Genomic DNA, 23,317 nt, shown 5'->3' on the forward strand with positions numbered 1-23,317 from the left:
ATGTAACGTCCTGACAAATAATGTTTCTGTCAGGATGTGTAATAAGATGACTGACAGAGATGCTGATTGTGTTAAAAATGTAATTGATATAAACATGTCATTGATCGGCCATTGATATGGTCCAGGTGATACAGTATCTGTGACTGCTTGCCTTGGCACCAGTATGGTTTAAAAGCACATTTTCCATCTTATCTCCTTCCCCCAGAATAAGCTGACTGAGGAAGTTGTGACTCAAAATACCCTTGATAGACAAAAGAAAAAACACTTATATTCTTCTCTGAGACACCTTGCCTCTGTGTAGGGAAATACATGTATGTTCTGAGTAATGTGCAATTCAATCACATAGGCTACATACAGTGAGAAGAACACACACTAGGTGGTCTACATTGATAGTAGATGTCTTCAGTGAGGACTTGAATAGATCCATTTACAATGTCTACAACTTACTGTGTTGGGATAATGTGATGTCTACCGAATTCACCCATAGTGACATACCCATGGGAACTATACACACAGAATGTAAGCAGCACACACATTGCCTACACATGTGTCCCTGAATAAGCACAATGCAGTAACAACCTTGGGTGTTCTGTATGTTGTATGTGTGTGTGAGTGTGTGTGTGTGTGCATTTATGTCTGTGTCTATGTGTCTGTGTGCGTTGGACAGGTGTGTGCTGGACAGGGATATCTGGGCTCAAATGCGCTATCTCTGACTAGTAAATTGAAAGTGTCTCTCTTTTCCTTCCGTCCAGGTGGGCAAGCAATAACGTTTGAAAGAAGATGCGACGGGGGTCCTGTCACTTCAGATGGCTGGGGATAGACATGGCACTTCTCTGTCTGGCCACCTACAGCTGGGCCCAGGACACAGAAGGTACAGTAGACAGACATGCCTTACAAGGAAATTCCACCACTTTTCAACCTCATATTCATCATCCCCAGCACTAAACCAGTGTCTACAAATGTGAAACCAACACTTCTATGATTAATGGTTAAAAAGATAAGAAGGTCCTAAAAAATGCTTCTCTGTGACATAACAAGGGAGGGTACTTTCTTGCTCCCTACACCACTGCGAATCTGATAGTGTTAGAAAATCCCTGTTTTAAAAGGTTTTTACTTTTGATGATGTAATCAGGTCGAACTTTTGAACTTAATATTTTGTTCTACAAAATGGAGAAACGTGCTGTTTTCATATATGTTAACACAGGTATTGCACTGGAGATAATGAAAAATAAGTGCTTTTTAACGGCATGTGTGAAGTAGGGTATTGTGACAGCAAATCAATACATTTTCATACAATTTACAATTAAGTGTCTATTCTATTCTATTTAGGATACATGGGCTCCGATACGATGCAGGAACAATTTGGTGCAATTCGGTTTGATTAGAGCAGGTATTCCCAAACTGGGGTAGTCCCAGGGGCACTCGCAATGCCATTGGGGGTACGCCAAATAAAAATGTGATTCGCATAAAAATTTAAATACGTTTTTTTTTTCTTTAAAAAATTATAATCTTCACATTTTCAAACAGTCCATTTAGTAAGGTCCGCGTCCATAGAAACACATACCAGCTCTACTGGTAGTACTGCTACTCCCAGCAGTACTACACCTACACCTGTCGACGACACAGGTTGTTCTGCTTCCATGAGCACATGCAATGCTATCATCAGTAATTCTACATTTGTTGTTAGCCCAGCTAGCATGGACACTGACGGTTGTGAATCTGATGCAGCCGAAGAGCTACTACCCCCTTACCCGGGAAAGCACAGAACAACAGACAGGGACGTTCGACCATCGAAGAGGTGCAAATATGATGAGAACTACATTGATTTGGGGTTCACTTATATTGGGAGTAGTGCCTTTCCTCAGCCACAGTGTTTTATATGTGCAAAGGTATTATCTCACAACTCGATGAAACCTTCAGTCTTGCGCAGACATTTAGAAACAAAACATGCCAATTTGAAAAATAAGCCAAGGGAGTTTTTTGAGCGAGAATTAAGACGACTTTCGAGTGGTAAAAGCAACAGATATAGTGCGCAACCGAGTGGCTAGGACAGGCAAGCTCCATACTATTGTGGAGGACTTAATTCTTCCTGCTGCCGCAGATATGGATGGGACAATGCTAGGGGAAAAGGCCAAAAAAACTATACAGACAATTTCTCCATCAAACAGCACTGTTTCAGGATGCATCAGTGACATGGAAGGAGATATTTTGAAAAAATGACTGCTTCGCATACAAGCCAGTGAATTCTATGCGTTACAGCTGGATGAGTCAACAGTCATGGCGGGCATGGCACAGCTCCTGATATATGTCCATTACATTTATGGGGGGTCAATTAAGGAAGACATCCTCTTCTGTAAACCACTGTAAACCAGTACAACAGGAGAGGATATTTTTGAAGTACTGGACAGCTTTGTGACACCAAATGGACTTTGGTGGTCAAGATTTGTTGGTATCTGTACTGATGGTGCAAAAGAGGCTCTTGCTGCAAATGGAATGCCTGACAGCTTGAAAGACGTTTTGGACACTACAGTGAAAATGGTTAACTTTGTTTAAGCAAGGCCCCTGATCTCTCATGTATTTTCTGCACTATACAATGATATGGGCAGTGAATATGTAATGTGTTTACTACATACAGAAATAAGTGAGCTGGTTATCTAGGGGCAAAGTATTGACACATTGTTTTGAATTGAGAGACAGCTTAAAGTTTTCTTTACTGACCATAATTTTCACTTGTCTGACCGCTTGCATGAGGACAACTTTCTCACATGACTGGCCTATTTGGGTGAGGTTTTTTCTCTCATGAATGATCTGAATCTAGGATTACAGGTACTCTCCGCAACTATATTCAATAAGTGGGACAAAATTGATGCTATGATTAAGAAGTTGGATCTCTTCTCTGTCTGCAGTAACAAGGACAACACACAGGTCTTTCCCTCCTTTCAGATGATCTTACCACAACTCCATTTTGTTGCTCCCAGCCTATAGAGAGATTCTAAAACAGGAAGCACCCGTGCTCAGGGTTGTTCAATGCTGGTCCGACCAATCGGATTCCACACTTCAAGATTGCTTCGATCACGTGGACTGGGATACGTTCCACATAGCGTCGGCCAATAACATTGAGGAATACTCGATTCGGTGAGCGAGTTTATTAGCAAGTGCATCGGTGATGTTGTACCCACAGCGTCTATAGAAACATTCCCCAAAAAGAAACCATGGATTGATGGCAGCATTCGCGCAAAACTGAAAGCACGAACCACTGCTTTTAATCAGGGCAAGATGACTGGAAACATGACCGAATAAAAACAGTGTAGCTATTCCCTCCGCAAGGCAATCAAACAAGCTAAGCGTCAGTATAGAGACAAAATTGAGTCGCAATTCAACGGCTCAGACACGAGAGGTATGTGGCAGGGTCTACAGTCAATCACGGACTACAAAAGGAAAACCAGCCCTGTCGCGGACCACGGTGTCTTGCTCCCAAACAAATAAAAATCTTCTTTGCTTGCTTTGAGGACAATACTGTGCCACTGCCTGCTACCAAAACCTGTGGGCTCTCCTTCACTGCAGCCAATGTGAGTAAAACATTTAAACGTGCTAACCCTCGCAAGGCTGCGGGCCCAGATGGCATCCCCAGCCGCGACCTCAGAGCAAGCGCAGACAAGCTGGCTGGTGAGTTTATGGACATAATCAATCCTTATACCAGTCTGCTGTTCCCACATGCTTCAAGAGGGCCACCATTGTTGAGGTTCCCAAGACAGCTAAGGTAAGTGAGCTAAATAACTATCCCCCCGTAGCACTCACTTCCGTCATCATGAAGTGCTTTGAGAGACTAGTCAAGGACCATATAGTCATGGACCTCCACCCTACCTGACACCCTATACCCACTCCAATTTGCTTTTCCGCCCCAATAGGTCCGCAGACGATGCAATCGCAATCACACTGCACACTGCCCTAACCCATCTGGACAACAGGAATACCTATGTAAGAATGCTGTTCATCGACTACAGCTCAGTATGTAACACCATAGTACCCTCCAAAATATTGATAAAGCTCGAGACCCTGGGTCTCGACCCCGCCCTGTGCAACTGGGTCCTGGACTTCCTGACGGGCTGCTCCAGGTGGTGGGGGTAGGTAACAACATCTCCACCCGCTGATCCTCGACACTGGGGCCCCACATGGGTGCGTTCTCAGCCCTCTCCTGTACTCCCTGTTCACCCATGACTGCGTGGCCATGCACACCTCTAATTCAATCATCAAGTTTGCAGACGGCACTACAGTGGTAGGCTTGATTACCTACAACGACGAGACGGCCTACAGGGAGGAGGTGAGGGCCCACGGAGTGTGGTGTCAGGAAAATAACCTCACACTCAGTGTCAACAAAACAAAGGAGATGATCGTGGACTTCAGGAAACAGCAGAGGGAGCAGCCCCCTATCCACATCGACGGGACAGTAGTGGAGAAGGTGGAAAGTTTCTTGGAATACACATCACAGACAAACTGAATTGGTCGACCCACACAGACAGCGTGGTGAAGAAGGAGCAGCAGTGCCTCTTCAATCTCAGGAGGCTGAAAACATTTGGCTTGTCCCCAAAAACACTCACAAACTTTTAAAGATGCACAATCGAGAGCATCCTGTCAGGCTGTATCACCGCCTGGGACAGCAACTGCTCCACCCACAACCGTAAGACTCTCCAGAGGGTAGTGAGGTCTGCACAACGCATCACCGGGGGCAAACATACTGATTCATCTCTATCCAACATACTGATTCATCTCTATCCACTTTAATAATGAAAAAATGTATGTAATAAATGTATCACTAGCCAATTTAACCTGTATAGGACACAGGTCCCCCCCCCAACATTCCCCAGCATGGAAAATATTTAACTTTCACACATTAACAAGTCCAATACAGCAAATGAAAGATAAACATCTTGTTAAACTACCCATCGTGTCCGATTTTTAAAATGTTTTACAACGAAAACACAACATATATTTAGGTTAGATCACCACGAAATCCAAAAAAACACACAGCCATTTTTCCCAGCCAATGAAAAAAAGCAGAATTAGAGATAAAATGAATCACTAACCTTTGATTATCTTCATCAGATGACACTCATATGACATCATGTTACACAATACATTTATGTTTTTTTCGAAAATATGCATATTTATATCCACAAATCTCAGTTTACATTGGCGCCATGTTCAGAAATGCCTCCAAAATATCCGGAGTAATTACAGAGAGCTACGTCAGATAGCAGAAATACTCATCATAAACTTTGATGAAAGATACATGTTTTACATATAATTAAAGATACAATAGTTCTTAATGTTCCAACAGGACAATTCCTTTTGTCTGTACAAATGAAGTGGAACATAGCTACCTTTCACGTGAGAGCGCCAGACCGAGGCTGTGGCACTCTGTCAGACCACTCACTCAAAGAGCCCTTATGAGCCCCTCCTTTAGAGTAGAATCCTCAAAACAAAATACTGTTGACATCTAGTGGAAGCCTTGGGAAGTGAAACATAACTAATATCACCCTGTATCTTCAATGGGGGCTGAGTTGTAAAACTACAAACCTCAGATTTCCCACTTCCTGGTTGGATTTTTCTCAGGATTTCACCTGCCATATGAGTTATTTATACTCACAGACATCATTCAAACAGTTTTAGAAACTTCAGAGTGTTTTCTATCAAATACTAATAATAATATGGATATATTAGCATCTGGGACAGAGTAGGAGGCAGTTCACTCTGGGCACGCTATTCATCCAAAAGTGAAAATGCTGCTACCTATCCCAAAAAGTTGAATCACATCTAAGTTAACTCACCGAAGTTAAAAACGCTAATATTCTGGTTGAAGAACCACTTTGACCCTTTCAGAGTACTACTGTACATTTCTGTTTTAAAACACATTCTGGTTATTAAAACACTTACATTGGGTTTACATTCAAACAACCTCCAAACACCACATCTTAGCTTAGGTGCAATACTTCTCATGGTTTCATTTGACAATCATGGTGTTTTTAGACTTTCTATTTTTGAAGTGTAGAAAGGTCCATACAATGTAGCCTATACCTGAAACAATCATACATTAATTGACACCAGGAATAAAAGTGGATTAAGGTACAATTGTCTGAAAAAAAATGACATATTTTAAGAACAACAATCTCAACATCAAACTTCCATGCACCATTGGGATCACAAAATCAGAGAGACACTCATGCACTGTGCAACTTCACCTAGGTGCCTCCATACAATGCAAAGTGCATTAGCCATCTAAAAATAATTAATTCAACAACAAACGTTTATCCACAATAAGGATTACCTAAGCAGAGAGTCACTCATCTGATCAACAAGCAGCGCAGCAACTAGACTAATGTTTCATTAGCCAACTCAAAAAACACAGAGAGGCTTTGTTCTGTTAATCTAATGGAACATTGCTTTAATGGAAATCAGTTTTTCCCAATAAAATAAGTGGAAGTAGGGAAGGAAAACTGGAAATGTTAAAGAGGCAATACTCCATCAGTAATTGGTAATCAAGGCACTATACACTCCAACAGCTTACTCCAAGAACAATCTAAATATTAACATTTGAACCTCGGGGCAATTTGCTTTCATTTGGGAAAATAGTATCCTGCACAAATCAACAGACTGACTCCCCCTCGAGCTACAAAACTTCAATTACCAAACGTTTATAACCTTTCTCACAAAAGAACCAGGCCCAGAGATGGATGGAGACACAAGTAACCTTTTTCAGATTTGATGTGGTTGTTTTTCTGCAAGATCTTACTTTTTTCCATGATTGAGATATAAATTGATTTAAAGGTATTTTCAGTAGAAGCAGGCTTGCACATACAGTGGGGCAAAAAAGTATTTAGTCAGCCACCAATTGTGCAAGTTCTCCCACTTAACAAGATGAGAGAGGCCAGTAATTTTCATCATAGGTACACTTCAACTATGACAGACAAAATGAGAAGGAAAAAAATCCAGAAAATCACATTGTAGGATTTTTAATGAATTTATTTGCAAATGATGGTGGAAAATAAGTATTTGGGTAGTAACAAAAGTTTATCTCAATACTTTGTTATATACCCTTTGTTGGCAATGATAGAGGTCAAATGTTTTCTGTAAGTCTTCACAAGGTTTTCACACACTGTTGCTGGTATTTTGGCCCATTCCTCCATGCAGATCTCCTCTAGAGCAGTGATGTTTTGGGGCTGTTGCTGGGCAACACAGACTTTCAACTCCCTCCAAAGATTTTCTATGGGGTTGAGATTTGGAGACTGGCTAGGCCACTCCAGGACCTTGAAATGCTTCTTATGAAGCCACTCCTTCGTTGCCAGGCGGTGTGTTTGGGATCATTGTCATGCTGAAAGAACCAGGCACGTTTCATCGTCAATTTCCTTTATGATGGAAGGAGGTTTTCACTAAAAATCAGGGGGACACGTCTGGCACTGCAGGATTTGAGTACCTGGCGGCGTAGTGTGTTACTGATGGTAGGCTTTGTTACTTTGGTCCCAGCTCTCTGCAGGTCATTCACTAGGTCCCCCCGTGTGGTTCTGGGATTTTTGCTCACCGTGTGATCATTTTGACCCCCGTGGTGTGACATCTTGCGTGGAGACCCAGATCGAGGGAGATTATCAGTGGCCTTGTATGTCTTCCATTTCCTAATAATTGCTCCCACAGTAGATTTCTTCAAACCAAGTTTGAACTTTCACAATTGGTGGCTGACTAAAATTCACCAAAATTATTGTTGGAAGCTTGTGGAAGGCAACCCAAAACGTTTGACCCAAATTAAACAATTTAAAGACAATGCTGCCAAATACTAATTGAGTTTATGTAAACTTCTGACCCAGTGGGAATCTGATGAAATAAATAAAAGCTGAAATAAATCATTCTCTCTACTATTATTCTGACATTTCACATCCTTAAAATAAAGTGGTGATCCTAACTGACCTAAGACAGGGAATTTTAACTAGGATTAAATGTCAGGAATTGTGAAAGACTGAGTTTAAATGTATTTGGCTAAGGTGTATGTAAACTTCTGAGTTCAACTATATATATATATATATATATATATATATATATATATTTAGACAGTGGGGCAAAAAAGTATTTAGTCAGCCACCAATTGTGCAAGTTCTCCCACTTAAAAAGATGAGAGTACTCTGTAATTTTCAACATAGGTACACTTCAACTGTGACAGACAAAATGAGAATTTATTTTCCAGAAAATCACATTGTAGGATTTTTATGAATTTATTTGCAAATTATGGTGGAAAATAAGTATTTGGTCACCGACAAACAAGCAAGATTTCTGGCTCTCACACACCTGTAACTTCTTCTTTAAGAGGATCCTCTGTCCTCCACTCGTTACCTGTATTAATGGCACCTGTTTGAACTTGTTATCAGTATAAAAGACACCTGTCCACAACCTCAGTCACACTCCAAACTCCACTATGGCCAAGACCAAAGAGCTGTCAAAGGACACCAGAAACAAATTCGTAGACCTGCACCAGGCTGGGAAGACTGAATCTGCAATAGGTAAGCAGCTTGGTTTGAAGAAATCAACTGTGGGAGCAATTATTAGGAAATGAAAGACATACAAGACCACTGATAATCTCCCTCGATCTGAGGCTCCCCGCAAGATGTCACACCATGGGGTCAAAATGATTACAAGAACGGTGAGCAAAAATCCCAGAACCACACGGGGGGACCTAGTGAATGACCTGCAGAGAGCTGGGACCAAAGTAACAAAGCCTACCATCAGTAACATACTACGCCGCCAGGGACTCAAATCCTGCAGTGCCAGACGTGTCCCCCTGCTTAAGCCAGTACATGTCCAGGCCCGTCTGAAGTTTGCTAGAGGTCATTTGGATGATCCAGAAGAAGAATGGGAGAATGTCATATGGTCAGATGAAACCAAAATATAACTTTTTGGTAAAAACTAAACTCGTCGTGTTTGGAGGACAAAGAATGCTGAGTTGCATCCAAAGAACACCATACCTAATGTGAAGCATGGGGGTGGAAACATCATGCTTTGGGGCTGTTTTTCTGCAAAGGGACCAGAACGACTGATCCGTGTAAAGGAAAAAATGAATGGGGCCATGTATCGTGAGATTTTGAGTGAAAACCTCCTTGCATCAGCAAGGGCATTGAAGATGAAACGTTGCTGGGTCTTTCAGCATGACAATGATCCCAAACACACCGCCCTGGCAACGAAGGAGTGGCTTCGTAAGAAGCATTTCAAGGTCCTGGAGTGGCCTAGCCAGTCTCCAGATCTCAACCCCATAAAACATTTTGAGAGGGAGTTGAAAGACTGTGTTGCCCAGCAACAGCCCCAAAACATCACTGCTCTAGAGGAGATCTGCATGGAGGAATTTGCCAAAATACCAGCAACAGTGTGTGAAAGCCTTGTGAAGACTTACAGAAAACGTTTGACCTCTGTCATTACCAACAAAGGGTATATAACAAAGTATTGAGTTAAACTTTTGTTATTGACCAAATACTTATTTTGCACCTACAATGTGATCTTCTGGATTTTTTTTCTCATTTTGTCTGTCATAGTTGAAGTGTACCTGTGATGAAAATTAATAATTTCTGAGACTATAACACAATTGATATGGCAGGCGGAGAAAGTGGAGAAAGAAATGTGTATCTGATAATCACACACTGCTATTTATTGCTAACCAGCAGATGTCACTCATCTGCATTGTGAACAGATAATGAAGCTCTGAGTAATGAACCGTTTTCTGGTACAATTTGGTGAAAGCAATGAAGCCTTCAGAATGCCTCAGTTACACTGCTGGTGGTTTGAACACTGCTTGACAATGCCTGCCAAAATTGTATATAATGGCAAATTATCAAATGCATAGAACAATGTTAAACGTTACGACACTTCGAAAAAAGGGTTTGCATTCTGCTCTGGACAGGTTTGAAAACATCATAATGGTGTTTAGAAACTTTAAGGAGAGGAAACAAGACCAAATGAGAAGGTTTCTAATTCTGCACTAAACATGACTTTAAACCTTTTTGTTAGTTCTCCAAGTCCCTGGCAAGGTGTTTCACAATACTTGATTAATTAAGTGGTGTTACAACACACCATGTAATGTTTTAAAACATCTCAGGATGATTTGTTTCAATACTCCAGCAAAGTTAAGGTTTTGTCTCCTTCAACTTGGTGGCAGCTCAGTTGCCACTAGTGTTGGTGTTAGAAAAACACTTAATTTTAAGTGTACCACTAGGTGGCTCCACTTTTAGGATTGTTCCACGCTGAGCGAGGACAGGATGTGTCTAGTTATGGAGGAAGGGATCACTGTGATGTTCATCATAGTTATATGTATGAACAATGACCTTACATTCTAGGTCACATTGAATTGGACATGGCCTGTGTAGTCCTGGTCGATACCCTGCCTCTGGTTACAGAGAGACAGTATTGACGATGTGTCCAGTCATGGGTTTGATGCAGAAGATACAGTATCTCAGCACGTTTTAGCTCAATTTTCATAACAGGCCTAGGTGTACTGAAAGTGAGGGTGCAGTTTAGTTTTAGTTCTATACGCTATGGGGTTTTATCCAGCTTCCACTGCCACTGCTCAGTTTGTATTGTTTTTCACTAGTTATCATTCTCTATACAATCGGTCCAACTCTCATTATGTATTTGTGTTTGTGCGAGAGAGAGGGAGAGTGAGAGAGTCCTTCCCTCTCTTATCTGTCTTTCTCTCTCTCTCTCTCTCTCTCTCTCTCTCTCTCTCTCACACACACTCTCTCATCCCTTTCTCTCCAATTCCATTTTCCTCCTCTGTGTCCATTTTCTCATTACGATAAGTTGTGTTCTCTTCCGAACAGTTTTGCTTTGGCGCTTGCTGGTTGCACAATGGTTGGCTGGGTCCCTCCACTCCCCCTGCTCAGTTTGTATTGATTTTCACTGGTAATCACTCTCTATACAAATCGGTCTAACTCTCATTATGCATTTGTGTGTTTGTGTTGGTGTGTGCGTGTGCGAGCAAGCGGGAGAGTCCTTCCCTCTGGTGTATGTGTCTGCTGCCTCCTGTCTGTTGTGTTCTCTTCCAAATAGCTTTGCTTTGGTGCTTGCTGGTTATACGATTTATCCCTCGTCCTTTGGGCTCTCGTACCCCTTTTCCTATTGAATCAAGTTAACTCGCTACACACCTCCTGACTTCTTCACAATTTAGCTTTTTAGGATTTGCCCTGGCCGGCCAGATAAGTGGATACATCTATAAGTGTATATGGTATATGGTGTGTGTATATGTCTATACCAACTTCAACAATAGGTTTCACACCACATTACCAACCCGAAGACCATTACGGGTTGTGGTATTTAGGGAGTTCAGCATAACTAAGCAATGTTTAGTCGTATGAATACAGAACTCATATGAATACAGAATTCCAAGGGTGGGTCAGTTATCAGGAAGCATCTCTGATATTCTCTTCTAACTCCGGGATTTTACCCGAGAGGGGAAAGTCCCAGACAGAGAATATTGGAAAACAAACACCAACACCCTGGAAAAGATGTCAACACTATATGAAATATGGTGTTCTCTTTGGATGATTTTCAAGAGACAATTGTATGTAGAAAATAGGCTAACTATGTTGTGATGAATGTATCTTTAGAAGTGTTTCCTACTCCCATGCCAAATAACATCCATCCAAAGAGGTATTTAGTTGAAAAAGATTTTGTAGAGCTGTTAACTTACTCTCTATTCCTTCACTCCCCTCCCCCTTTCCTCTACTCTTATGTTTTTTCTCTCTTCTAACATCAAACCTCTTCTCCAAACCAACAATTTCATCTTTACAGACTGGCGGTACGAGGGTAAGAGGGCAACCCTTTACTTTTCCTCATTCTCTCTATCTATCTTATTTTGTCTTTGTGTGCTCAGAGTCATTTCCATCTGTGCAACTCCCTGTATTGAACACTGTGCTCATGTTGTCACCCCACATGGTTGTCATGTATTGTCGTCATGTATTGTTGTGAGTTGGTCATCACTGTGCTTTTGTATCAGTGTCCTTAAACCCGTCAACATGCTTCAACATTAATAGAAAGGATGAAACCATTCATAACCAGTTATGACAGTTGCTGTCAGTTTATGACATTGAGGCTCTTTGTGGTATTGGTGTGTTTGTTTTATTGCCTTCTCTCTCCATCGTACAGAATGTAAACTGTCCCGGTCTGGCCCCCCTGCTACCATAGTGACCATTGATGAAGAGAGCCCCAATGGTATGTACTGCCTTTGTTTTCTTTGTACCTGCTAGGCTGTTCAATATATGCCATTCATAACATACACTACTGTTCAAAAGTCGTGTATGGTGGTCACTTAGAAATGTCTTAGTTTTTGAAAGAAAAGCAAATGTTTTTGTCCATTAAAATAACATCAAATTGATCAGAAATACAGTATAGACATTGTTAATGTTTTAAATGACTATTTTAGCTGGAAACTGATATTTTTTTATGGAATATCTACATTGGCGTACAGAGGCCCATTATCAGCAACCATCACTCCTGTGATGCAATGGCACAATGTGTTCGCTAATCCATGTTTATCATTTTAACAGGCTAATTGAAAACCCTTTTGCAATTATGTTAGCACAGCTGAAAACTGTTGTCCTGATTAAAGAAGCAATACAACTGTCCTTCTTTAGACTAGTTGAGTATCTGGATCATCAGAATTTGTGGGTTCGATTACACGCTCAAAATGGCCAGAAACAAAGAACTTTCTTCTGAAACCTGTCAGTCTATTCTTGTTCTGAGCAATGAAGGCTGCGTTGCGACACCGTGTATAGCTTTGTGAAATGTTAGGCTTGAAATAAGAAAATCAAGACCAGGCCTACCAATACAAATGTGTCCATTAGCTAAAGAAAAGCTATACAAGCCCTGGTACCACAGAAAGCCAATCATCGATTCGATAGGCATGCAGACGCATAGACATGGCTGCCGCTGTGCAAATTAGAAGTAGCCCAAAAACCTGCAACCCGCGACCAATACATTTTCACCCTCTGCATTGTTTTCGAAGTAGCCCAATGCAGGAAAACCGTAGACATGACAACCCTGACTCCTTTCGCATTCCATCTTTCCCCGTTCCTCTGGAGAGTATATCTAATTACCCAGGAACATGAATGACAGTGAAGTAAGACACTCTCAATTGTTTTATTTCATTCACACAGTTGAATTAAGAAAATCTAAGTTTGTTATTTTGTCTCTGGTGCACACCTGTTTGCCTCTTTCTTTTGGTTGCATAACAATTTTTTTACTGTGTCCTGTAATTATAGAATGGTTACTATGCTAAAAGAAGGGCTCTGACTATTCTTGTTTCAGTGCTGTGATGTTAGTTGTAATTCTGTGATGTGCCTTCACTCTTTCTGGCTGAGAGGCTGGTTTGGTATTCTGTAGCCGTCTTTCTGTGATTCAAATGCCTGGCAGCAGAGTAAAAAGAGAAAGACGGAGTAAGTGACTGAGTGTGGGTGTGTGTGTGTGTGTGTGTGTGTGTGTGTGTGTGTGTGTGTGTGTGTGTGTGTGTGTGTGTGTGTAAGCAATGTGCACATATATGTGTGTGCCCTGTTAAAATAATTGCAAGGCCAGCAATATGTAATTAGAGAGTGTGGCTGAAAGGACGGGATTTGTCCCAACACCTGCTTCTTCTCTGGATTAGAGAGAGAGGACCAGGGGAGGGAGAGGGAAAGAGAGAGATTGAGAGGGGTATGGGGGAGATGAGAATGGTGCATAGAAAGCTGTAGAGCAAAGAGAGAGGGTATAATGTGTGGACAGTGTGCATACTGTAAACTCTTGGGAAAAATGGTTCCAAAAGTGTTCTTTGGCTGTCCCCATAGGTTAACCCTTTTTGGTTCCAGGTAAATCTGTGTTTAGTTCCATGTAGAACTTCTGTGGAACCAAATGGGTTCTACCTGAAACCAACAAGGATTCTTCAAAGGGTTCTCTTATGGGGACATCTGAAGAACCCTTTTTGGTTCTAGATGGCACCTTCTTTTCTAATAGTGCTTGCAATCTTGCCTCCGTGCATGTGATGTGCTAGTAAATGAAAATGTGCATATAATTTACCCAGGCTTTCCATTTTACTGTCGTTTTTTATATAATGTATCACAATGGCCTCGTGTTTGAATCTACATGCTAATTCAATGGAACATAAACTCTTTAGTGGAAGGGTAGAACACCAGTTGATATTTCTCTCTGTGTCCACCCATTTAGTCTAGTGGGGTTGCTAGTGTAGTGTTTTGATATTGTGAAGCATATTCCTCCATTTGATGGGTAAATAAAGGCCACAATTAAAGTATTATGCTGAGATAAATGGTCAGATTAATTAGCCGTGTTCTTGTGCTAAATTACTTACCCTCATTAGAGGCTATAGAGATGAGTTTGTTTGAAGTATAGCAAGAATTCTGCATCTTCATTTACATGCACTTAAATTCTTTGTTTGGATTTTTGCTTTTTTTCATGTGAAAACCTCTCTCTGTTATGAAAATCAAATGAGAACATCAACTCCCAAAACGGATCACTAAATCAAATTAAATATACTCATCCTATTCATATTTCCAATATTATATAAAACCCTAATAGAGAACTCATCTGAACAGCATACAGTACATTCCCAACTGCCATGCAATTTTATAAGAAGTAGAAAGAAATGCCTCTAACTTCCTTTACTATTTCTCAAGTCTATTCTGACATGACTTTACAGCCCCCACTACATTATTAAATTGTGTGAGAGCATTGCCATGTTAGATTAAGGTTTCAGAATTATCAGTATATTTGTCATTTTGGATTCACATCTCTCTTATGAAATCCTGGGGTAAATGTTCACAAAAACAGCATCCACTCCTTTAAGTTGCTTAAAAAAGGTGGTCTCTATCTACAGTACAATTGACTTTACTCTAATAGTTTTGTAGCCACATAAGTAATACAGATTAAAAGGTTCAAATGTAATTGTTTTTTATTTCTCTGTTTTGTTGGCTTTGTGTTCATTTCATAATACTTTACAATTTCTAATTATAATGGGATATTGGTGTATTTTACTGATTTAATATGAAACACGTTGGGAAGTAAGTGATCCTGATTGTCTTAGTCCTCTCATTAGACTGAGTCGTAATTAAAGGGATAGGTCATCCTCATTTCATAATTGGAGCACATTCATTTTTCTAAATTGTCAACTAAATCAGCACAAAGCTAGTTCCCTTTACTGATTTACCGCAGCCTTGCTTTCAATCGTCCTATTTAGGAAATGCAACTGAAAAGAAGATTTTCAAACGTGCTTTTATATGGGTGTCTTGTGTGTGTGCTTGCACGTGGAAAGCTTTTGTACACTCACTCTGCCAAAACAGTACACAGTTAGTCACTCATCCTTCTCGATAACTTTCGATAACTTGACACAGTCGTAAACAGATATTGTGTCTGGAAGTAGCATAGGCTAGCTAGCAAGCTAGCCAACTTATTTCGCCAATTAGCTACAGACGGCCAGGGTGCGACCATGGCAAAATTGCTTTGACTTTGGATAGCATATCTGGTAGGGGCCATCAATATATTACACAATGTAATGTGATGCACACCTTTTAGTTTTCTCATGAAATGATTTCAATATTTGTAAATTAATTAAGTCAAAAAAAGTAAACATTTTGAAATGTGGAGCTAATTAAGTTCAAAAATAGTGTTCCATTGACAGTGCCTTCAGAAACTAGTCACAACTCTTAACTTTTTCCACATTTTGTTGTGTTACAGCCTGAATTGATTACATGTAGATTGTGTGTCACTGATGTAAACACAATACAACCCAAAATGTAAAGTGGAATTATGTTTTTTATAAAAAATAAAAAAATAAAATGAAATACATTGAGTCAAAAGGTATTCAACACCTTTATTATGGCAAGACTAAATAACTTCAGGAGTAAAAATGTGGTTAATAAGTCAGATAATAAGTTGCATGGACTAACTCTGTGTACAATAATTGTGTTTAACATGATTTTTGAATGACTACCCCATCTCTGTACCCCACATATACAATTATATGTAAGGTCCCTCAGTAGAGCAGTGAATTTCAAACATACATTCATTGACAACGACTAGGGAGGTTTTCCAATGTGTCGCAAAGATAGATAAAACTTTTTTTTTTAAACATTGAACATCCCTTTGATGAAGTTATTAGTCACACGTTGGATGTTGTATCAATACACCAATTCACTACAAAGATACAAGAGTCCTTCCTAACTCAGTTGACGGAGAGGAAGGAAATCGCTCAAAGATTTCACCATGAGGCCAATGGTGATTTTAAAACAGTTCTAGACTTAAACTGAGGTAACTGAGGATGGATCACCAACATTCCAGTTACTCCACAATACTAACCTAAATGGCAGAGTTAATAGAAGGAAGCCTGTAGAGAAAAAAACATTTAAAAACATGCATCCTCTATGCAATAAAGCACTAAAGTAATACTGCAAAAAATATGGCAATGAAATGAACTTTGTGGCCTGAATGCAAAGCATTATGTTTGGGACAAAAAATAAAAAATAATAATAATAACTGAGCACCACTCTTCATATTTTCAAGGATAATTGTCATCGGCAAGGACAAGGGGGTTTTTCAGGGTAAAAAGAAAAGGAATAATGCTAAGCAGAGGCAAAGACCTACAGGAAAACCTTGTTCAGTCCGCTTTTCAACAGAAAATGAGAGAAATCCATCTTTCAGTATGACAATAACCTGAAATGTAAGGTCAATTATACACTAGACTTACTTCCCAACACAGCATTGAATGTTTCTGAGTAGCCTAGTTAAAGTTTAGACTTTAATCAGCTTGAAAATAAATGGCATGACTAAAAATCAAAAATAAACTTGATAGAGCTTGAATAATTGTAAAAGAGAAAACTGTCAAATATTGTACAATCCAGGACTCACAGCTGTAATCACTGCCAAAGATGATTCTAACATGCCGGGGCGCGCACCACTTTGGTTTTAGAAGTGGAGGGATCATAACCTGGCGGCAATCTGGGGGTCCTCCCCGATAATTTTCTGGGGCATCTAAATCTAATTTCCTGCATTTTACACCATCCCGTATGCCATCTCTATTTTAGAACAAAAAGTATGCACAGTCATCAAGCTTCAATTATAATTCTATAATAAATATTGTGTTGCACCTTTTAACCAATAGCCTAACAAATGAAGTCTTGAAAAAATACAAATACTTTTGATTGTCTTTATTAAGATATGCTCTATATCACATTTCAGCCAGACTGACTAGCCAGGTCAGGTCGAGCCACCTGCACACCCAACACCACCAGTCTAGTCAACATCTCAACTCTATCCCAACACAATTTCCTTCCCACCTCACACCTTACATTTTTTTTTAATTCACAAGGGAAGGGTTAAAAAAAAATATATATATATATATAGTTGAAGTCGGAAGTTTACATACACTTAGGTTGGAGTCAATAAAACTCATTATTCAAACACTCCACAAATGTCTTGTTAACTTCTTGATCCTACTTGAGACGCAGATGTCTCAACTAGGCACCTGGAAATGCAAATGCGCTACGCTAAATGCTAAATGTACTCGTTAAAACTCAAACCTTGATCAAAATTCACAAGCAGGGTATTGAATTAAAGCTACACTCGTTGTGAACCTAGCCAGCAAGTCAGATTTTTAAAATGCTTTTCGGCGAAAGCATCAGAAGCTATTATCTGATAGCATGCACCCCCCAAAATGCCAGCTCGACACGTAAACAACAGATTTTGCGATAGCCGGCGCTACCCAAAACGCAGAAATAAAATATAAAACATTCATTACCTTAGACGAGCTTCTTTCTTGGCACTCCTATATGCCCCATAAACATCACTATTGGGTCTTTTTTTCGTTTAAATCGGTCCATATATACCCAAAATAGCTTTGTATTGAAGCTGTGTCATTCAGAAAAAATCATCGTTTTTAAACGCTGCGTAATTTTTTAAAATTAAAAAAGTCGACGATAAACTTTCACAAAACACTTCGAAATCCTTTTGTAATCCAACTTTAGGTATTAGTAAACGTTTATAATCTATCAAAATGATTACAGGGCGATGTCTCTTCAATAGGTCCTCACTTCAAAAACAATGCCATCTGATCTCTCCCTAAACTGCTTCCGGGTGAAGACTGGAAAACTGGAGGTCAGACAGATGTATTTTCCAACAATTAATTCAATTGAAAATTAGTACAATGGCGCCATCGTGCGGAATTTGTATGAGGTGCAGGCAAATTCCCATTAAATTCTGTTCTCTTTTAACAACTGGTGGAAGTGACTTATGGAAATTATTTTTTGCTTTCAGAGAGCAGTTTTTCTTGCGTTTTTCAATGAAACACACGCTCTGTTATAGTCACAGCCGTGATTTAACCAGTTTTAGAAACTTCAGAGTGTTTTCTATCCACACATACTAATCATATGCATATACTATATTCCTGGCATGAGTAGCAGGACGCTGAAAAGTTGCGCGATTTTTAACAGAATGTTCAAAAAAGGAGGGGGTAGGATGAAGAGGTTTTAACAAGCTATAGTTTTGGCAAGTCGATTAGGACATCTGCTTTGTGCAAGACACAAGTAATTGTTCCAACAATTGTTTACAGACAGGTTATTTCATTTATACACCACTGTATCACAATTCCAGTTGGTCAGAAGTTTACATACACTAAGTTGACTGCCTTTAAACAGCTTGGAAAATTCTAGAAAATGATGTTATGGCTTTAGAAGCTTCTGATAGGCTAATTGACATCATTTGAGTCAATTGGATGTGTACCTGTGGATGTTTTTCAAGGCCTGCCTTCAAACTCAGTGCCTCTTTACTTGACATCATGGGAAAATCAAAAGAAATCAGCCAAGACCTCAGAAAAACACATAGGGCACATAGGAACAAAGATCGTACGTTTTGAAGAAATATCCTCTTGTCTGATGAAACCTAAAATAGAACTGTTTGGCTATAATGACCATCGTTATGTTTGTAGTTAAAAGGGGGAGGCTGGCAAGCTGAAGAACACCATCCCAACTGTGAAGCACGGGGGTGGCAGCCTAATGTTGTGGGGTTGCTTTGCTGTAGGAGGGACTGGTTTACTTCACAAAATATATGGTTTGAGGAAGGAAAATTACGTGGATATATTGAATCAACATCACAAGACCTCAGTCAGGAAGTTATAGCTTGGTCGCAAATGGGTCTTCCAAATGGACAATGACCCCAAACGTACTTCCAAAGTTGTGGCAAAATGGCTTAAGGACAACAAAGTCAAGGTATTGGAGTGGCCATAACAAAGCCCTGAGCGCAACCCTAAAGAAAATTTGTGAACAGAACTGAAAAAGCATGTGCGAGCAAGGAGGCCAACAAACCTGACTGTCAGGAGGAATGGGCCAAAATTCACCCAATTTATTATGAGAAGCTTGTGGAAGGCTACTCGAAACATTAAACAATTTAAAGGCAATGCTACCAAATACTAATTCAGCGTATGTAAACTTCTGACCCAGTGGGAATCTGATAAAGGAAATAAAAGCTGAAATAAATCACTCTTTACTATTATTCTGACATTTCACATTCTTAAAATAAAGTGGTGATCCTAACTGACCTAAAACAGGGCATTTTTACTAGGATTAAATGTCAGGAATTGTGAAATGTAATGTTTAAATGTATTTGACTAAGGTGTATGTAAACTTCGACTTCAACTGTATATATACAACTGTGTATATATATATATATATATATATATATATATATATATATATATATATATATATATATATATATATATATATATATATATATATATATATAACATACACCTCAAATATACATTAGTACACAGAAACAGCAAATCTTCCATATAGTTAATCTCATAGGACTAATAGTACTGCAGAGCTTGTTTTACTTACAAACAATATAGCTGGGACCCCAACCCAAAACACCCCACTTTAGGATCTTAGTGAAACATTCATTATTGGAAAATGAACAAGACTTTACTAGAAAATGAAGTATTTAAGAAGGAAGTAGCAGGAATTATTGATAAATATTGGAATTGTGCCTGTGTTATGAATACGTTTGGAAGTTACTGGGTGCTAATTCAATTTGATATAAGGCTTTTGGTTATTTCAATGGTGAAATAAATTGCTCGTGCCAAGAGAGAGAAAGAATATGACATCATAAAGGGAATAATGGATTATACTACAAAAACTGAACTAACTAATCAGGAACTACTGGAGCTATCACCATTGCAAATGCAGTTAGACTATATCTACGAGGAAAAGGCCCGGGGAGTGTTTGTAAGATCAAGACGAAAATGGATGGAAGAGGGAGAGAAAAATACAAAATATTTCTTTAATTTAGAAAAAAGGGCATGCGAAAAGACATCCATTTGTAAATAATGATTAATAATATTGCCAATGAAAATCCAAAAGAAAACTCTCAGTATGTTGCCCAGTTTTATCAGAATCTGTATACATCAGCCCAGTTAACTTCCAATATGGATATTTTCTTAGACAATGTAGCAAACATTGCTAAGATAGATAATGACTTCAGGTATTTTTGTGATGATGAGTTATCTGAAATTGAGATAAGCCTATATTAATATTAAAAGCCTTAAGGACAATAGGTTCCCTGGAGATTATGGTTTAATAAGCGAGTTTTATAAAGCATCCAATGATAAATTGATTCCTTTCATTCTTGCTATGTTCCAAGAATCAATAGAAAAGGGGGAGTTACCGGCCTCCTTAAAGCAAGGTGTAATTACTTTGATTCCCAAACCTAATAAGGATAGTCTTTATATGGACAACTGGAGAACCATTAGCCTGTTGCATAAGGATGGGAAACTATTTGCCCTTGTATTTGCTAAGAGGTTGAAACAAGGCTTGCATCATATAATTGATAAAGAACGGTCTGGTTTTATGCATGGTCAACACATTGGTAATAACATAAAGTTGATCTTAGATATGATTGACTATAATGACTTCATCCTTGATGATAGTTTTCTTATGTTTGTTGATTTTTATAATGCTTTTGACACTGTATAACATGTGTTTATGTTCAAAGCAATACTTTTTTGGGGGTTTGGTGACTTTTTTTTGAAAGCAGTCCAAACTTTATATAGTGGTTGTACTAGCTCTGTAAAATTAACTCACAGGACATCCCAAAGATTTGATTTTGTCCGTGACATTAGGCAGGGCTGCCCAATTAGTCCATTTTTATTTTTATTGGTTACTCAAATTATGCCTCTTCATATTAAAAAAGGGAATTTAAGGTGTTTCAGCACTTGGCAATGAATTTAAACTGGCTGATGATACCACCATATTTTTGAGAGACGGTAATGAGGTTTCTAAAACAGTTTCCTGTATTGAAGACTTTTCCTTAGTTTCGGGATTGAAAATTAATATCAATAAATCAGTCTTATTTCCACTCAAGGATTGTGTTTTACGGGAGGTATATGGTATCCCAATTAAAGATAAGGTTACTCTTCTTGGAATTGTTATATGCAAGGATGAAAAACAAAGGAGTGAATTAAACTTAACCCCATTATTGACAAAACAAAGAATAAATTTAGTTATTCATTATATGGTCCAGTTTTATTTTCCAAAGCTGAAGGGTTATCCAGATCGGTTTATGTCTCGTTATCACTTGGATTATCCCCTAAAATTGTAAAGGACTTAGATACAATTCTTTATAATTTTATTTGGAGGAACAAGCCTCACTATCTATGGAAAGATATTCTCACTAATACCCAAGAACATGGTGGTCTTGAGGTTTCAGATTTCAATATTTTAAATAATACTATTATTACTATATTACTAATACTATATTTACAGTTTTTCTCAATTGCTAAAACACAATTTCTGAAACCTTGCTCCGTTTCCTGAAAACAGTAAACACAAAACCTAATCTTCAAGCACTATTTACATAACCTCTGACTCCTCTCGCAAAAGGGAACATCTGCCTGAAAACAGTTTTACCTGTGTTCAAAATCAAACACTGCTCTCAAATCATAAACATAGTGATCAAAATTATATACACTCTCAAGACTCTCAAGCAGTCAGTAAACAATACACCAAAGAATAGAAAACACATTGTTCAAAACATACAGTTCTCAGGGAGAAGTACATTTTTAATCTAAAAAATTATTAATATTATTCCGTCATTGTCTTTTGATGAACAAAAACATGTTCTATCATAGTAGCTCAAAATTGATCAGAAATTACTACTCTGCTTTGCTCTTTGCAATTTTGTTTTTTGTTCTTCCTCCTTGTACCCCTATTTTTACAGTACTGTACCCTGCATCTCACAAACTTGTCCTTTGTCTCTGTGATACTGTAATTCTTGTTCTTTGTTGATGTGAACCTGCAACCAGTCAAAATCTATTGAGCAGTCAGTGCTGTTAATAAATGGAAAGCACAATGTTCAGGGCCATACAATTTGTCCATTGTACAGTATACAGCCTACAATGCACTGTACTACAGTATACAATACTAAAAGGGACAAAAATCAAAGGAGTAAACATGTGATCAATGTGCTTCTTCTTGTCTTTGGGCTGGGTCAGGCCAGAGTATTTCGTCGACATCACAAGCAATATTGTCCCTCCTGAGGCAATGGGGAAAGAAGCCTCGTGTGTGCTGCATCCAGCCCTGACATGATTCCTCACCTATATCACCACAGGCTAAATCCATGGCGTGCAGCAGATTTACTCTGGTGTAGGGTTGTCTATCATACACTTTCCATCTCCAAGAGGAGAAAAACTCCTCAATCAGATTCAGGAAAGGCGAGTATGGAGGGAGGTACAAGTTCATAAACTGCCCATTGATGTTAAACCATTCTTTTACCTGAGCAGCTCGGTGGAAACTGACATTGTCCCACACTATCACATAGGTGGGAATGGGATTCTCATTTAACTCTTGACCCTGCGGCTCTTGAACGTGCTGCTCAAATAAAATATATCTTCGATTGGCAATAATCTTAGAAGGTGCTGGGTGTTATATGGCCCGAGTGTAACAAGGGGTTGTAGAACTCCATGGTTGCTGATAGCAGCACAGATTGTGACATTTCCACCTCGTTGACCAGGGACTTCAACAACGGCCCGATGTCCAATCATGTTTCGGCCTCTCCTTCTCCTCTTTGTTAGATTGAAGCCTGCTTCATCGGCAAAGATGAAGTCATGGGGTATGTCCAAGGATTCCAATTAAAATGTTGTCTGTGTAGAATTAAAATATACTGTATGTAGGATTTTGTAAGTCGTACAGAGACAGTGCTATACTGTAGAGTACAATTAGGCTTCTGATTCACATACATACTGAAGAGTAATGTCATT

At 39.1% G+C, this 23,317-nt stretch overlaps 1 protein-coding gene across 1 annotated transcript in view; it reads left to right on the forward strand.

Moving 5' to 3' along the window:
• The first annotated feature begins 780 nt into the window (after nucleotides 1-780).
• Nucleotides 781-23,317, forward strand: part of LOC139381349 (protocadherin-15-like) — a 216,073-nt gene continuing 193,536 nt past the window's right edge. The window contains exons 1-3 of the mRNA XM_071124806.1: nucleotides 781-871; nucleotides 11,818-11,832; nucleotides 12,172-12,237. Coding sequence (XP_070980907.1) covers nucleotides 781-871; nucleotides 11,818-11,832; nucleotides 12,172-12,237 — 172 coding nt within the window. The remainder of the gene's footprint in view (nucleotides 872-11,817; nucleotides 11,833-12,171; nucleotides 12,238-23,317) is intronic.

This window comes from Oncorhynchus clarkii, chromosome 23 (assembly GCF_045791955.1).
Source record: "Oncorhynchus clarkii lewisi isolate Uvic-CL-2024 chromosome 23, UVic_Ocla_1.0, whole genome shotgun sequence".
NCBI classification, from domain to species: Eukaryota; Metazoa; Chordata; class Actinopteri; order Salmoniformes; family Salmonidae; genus Oncorhynchus; species Oncorhynchus clarkii.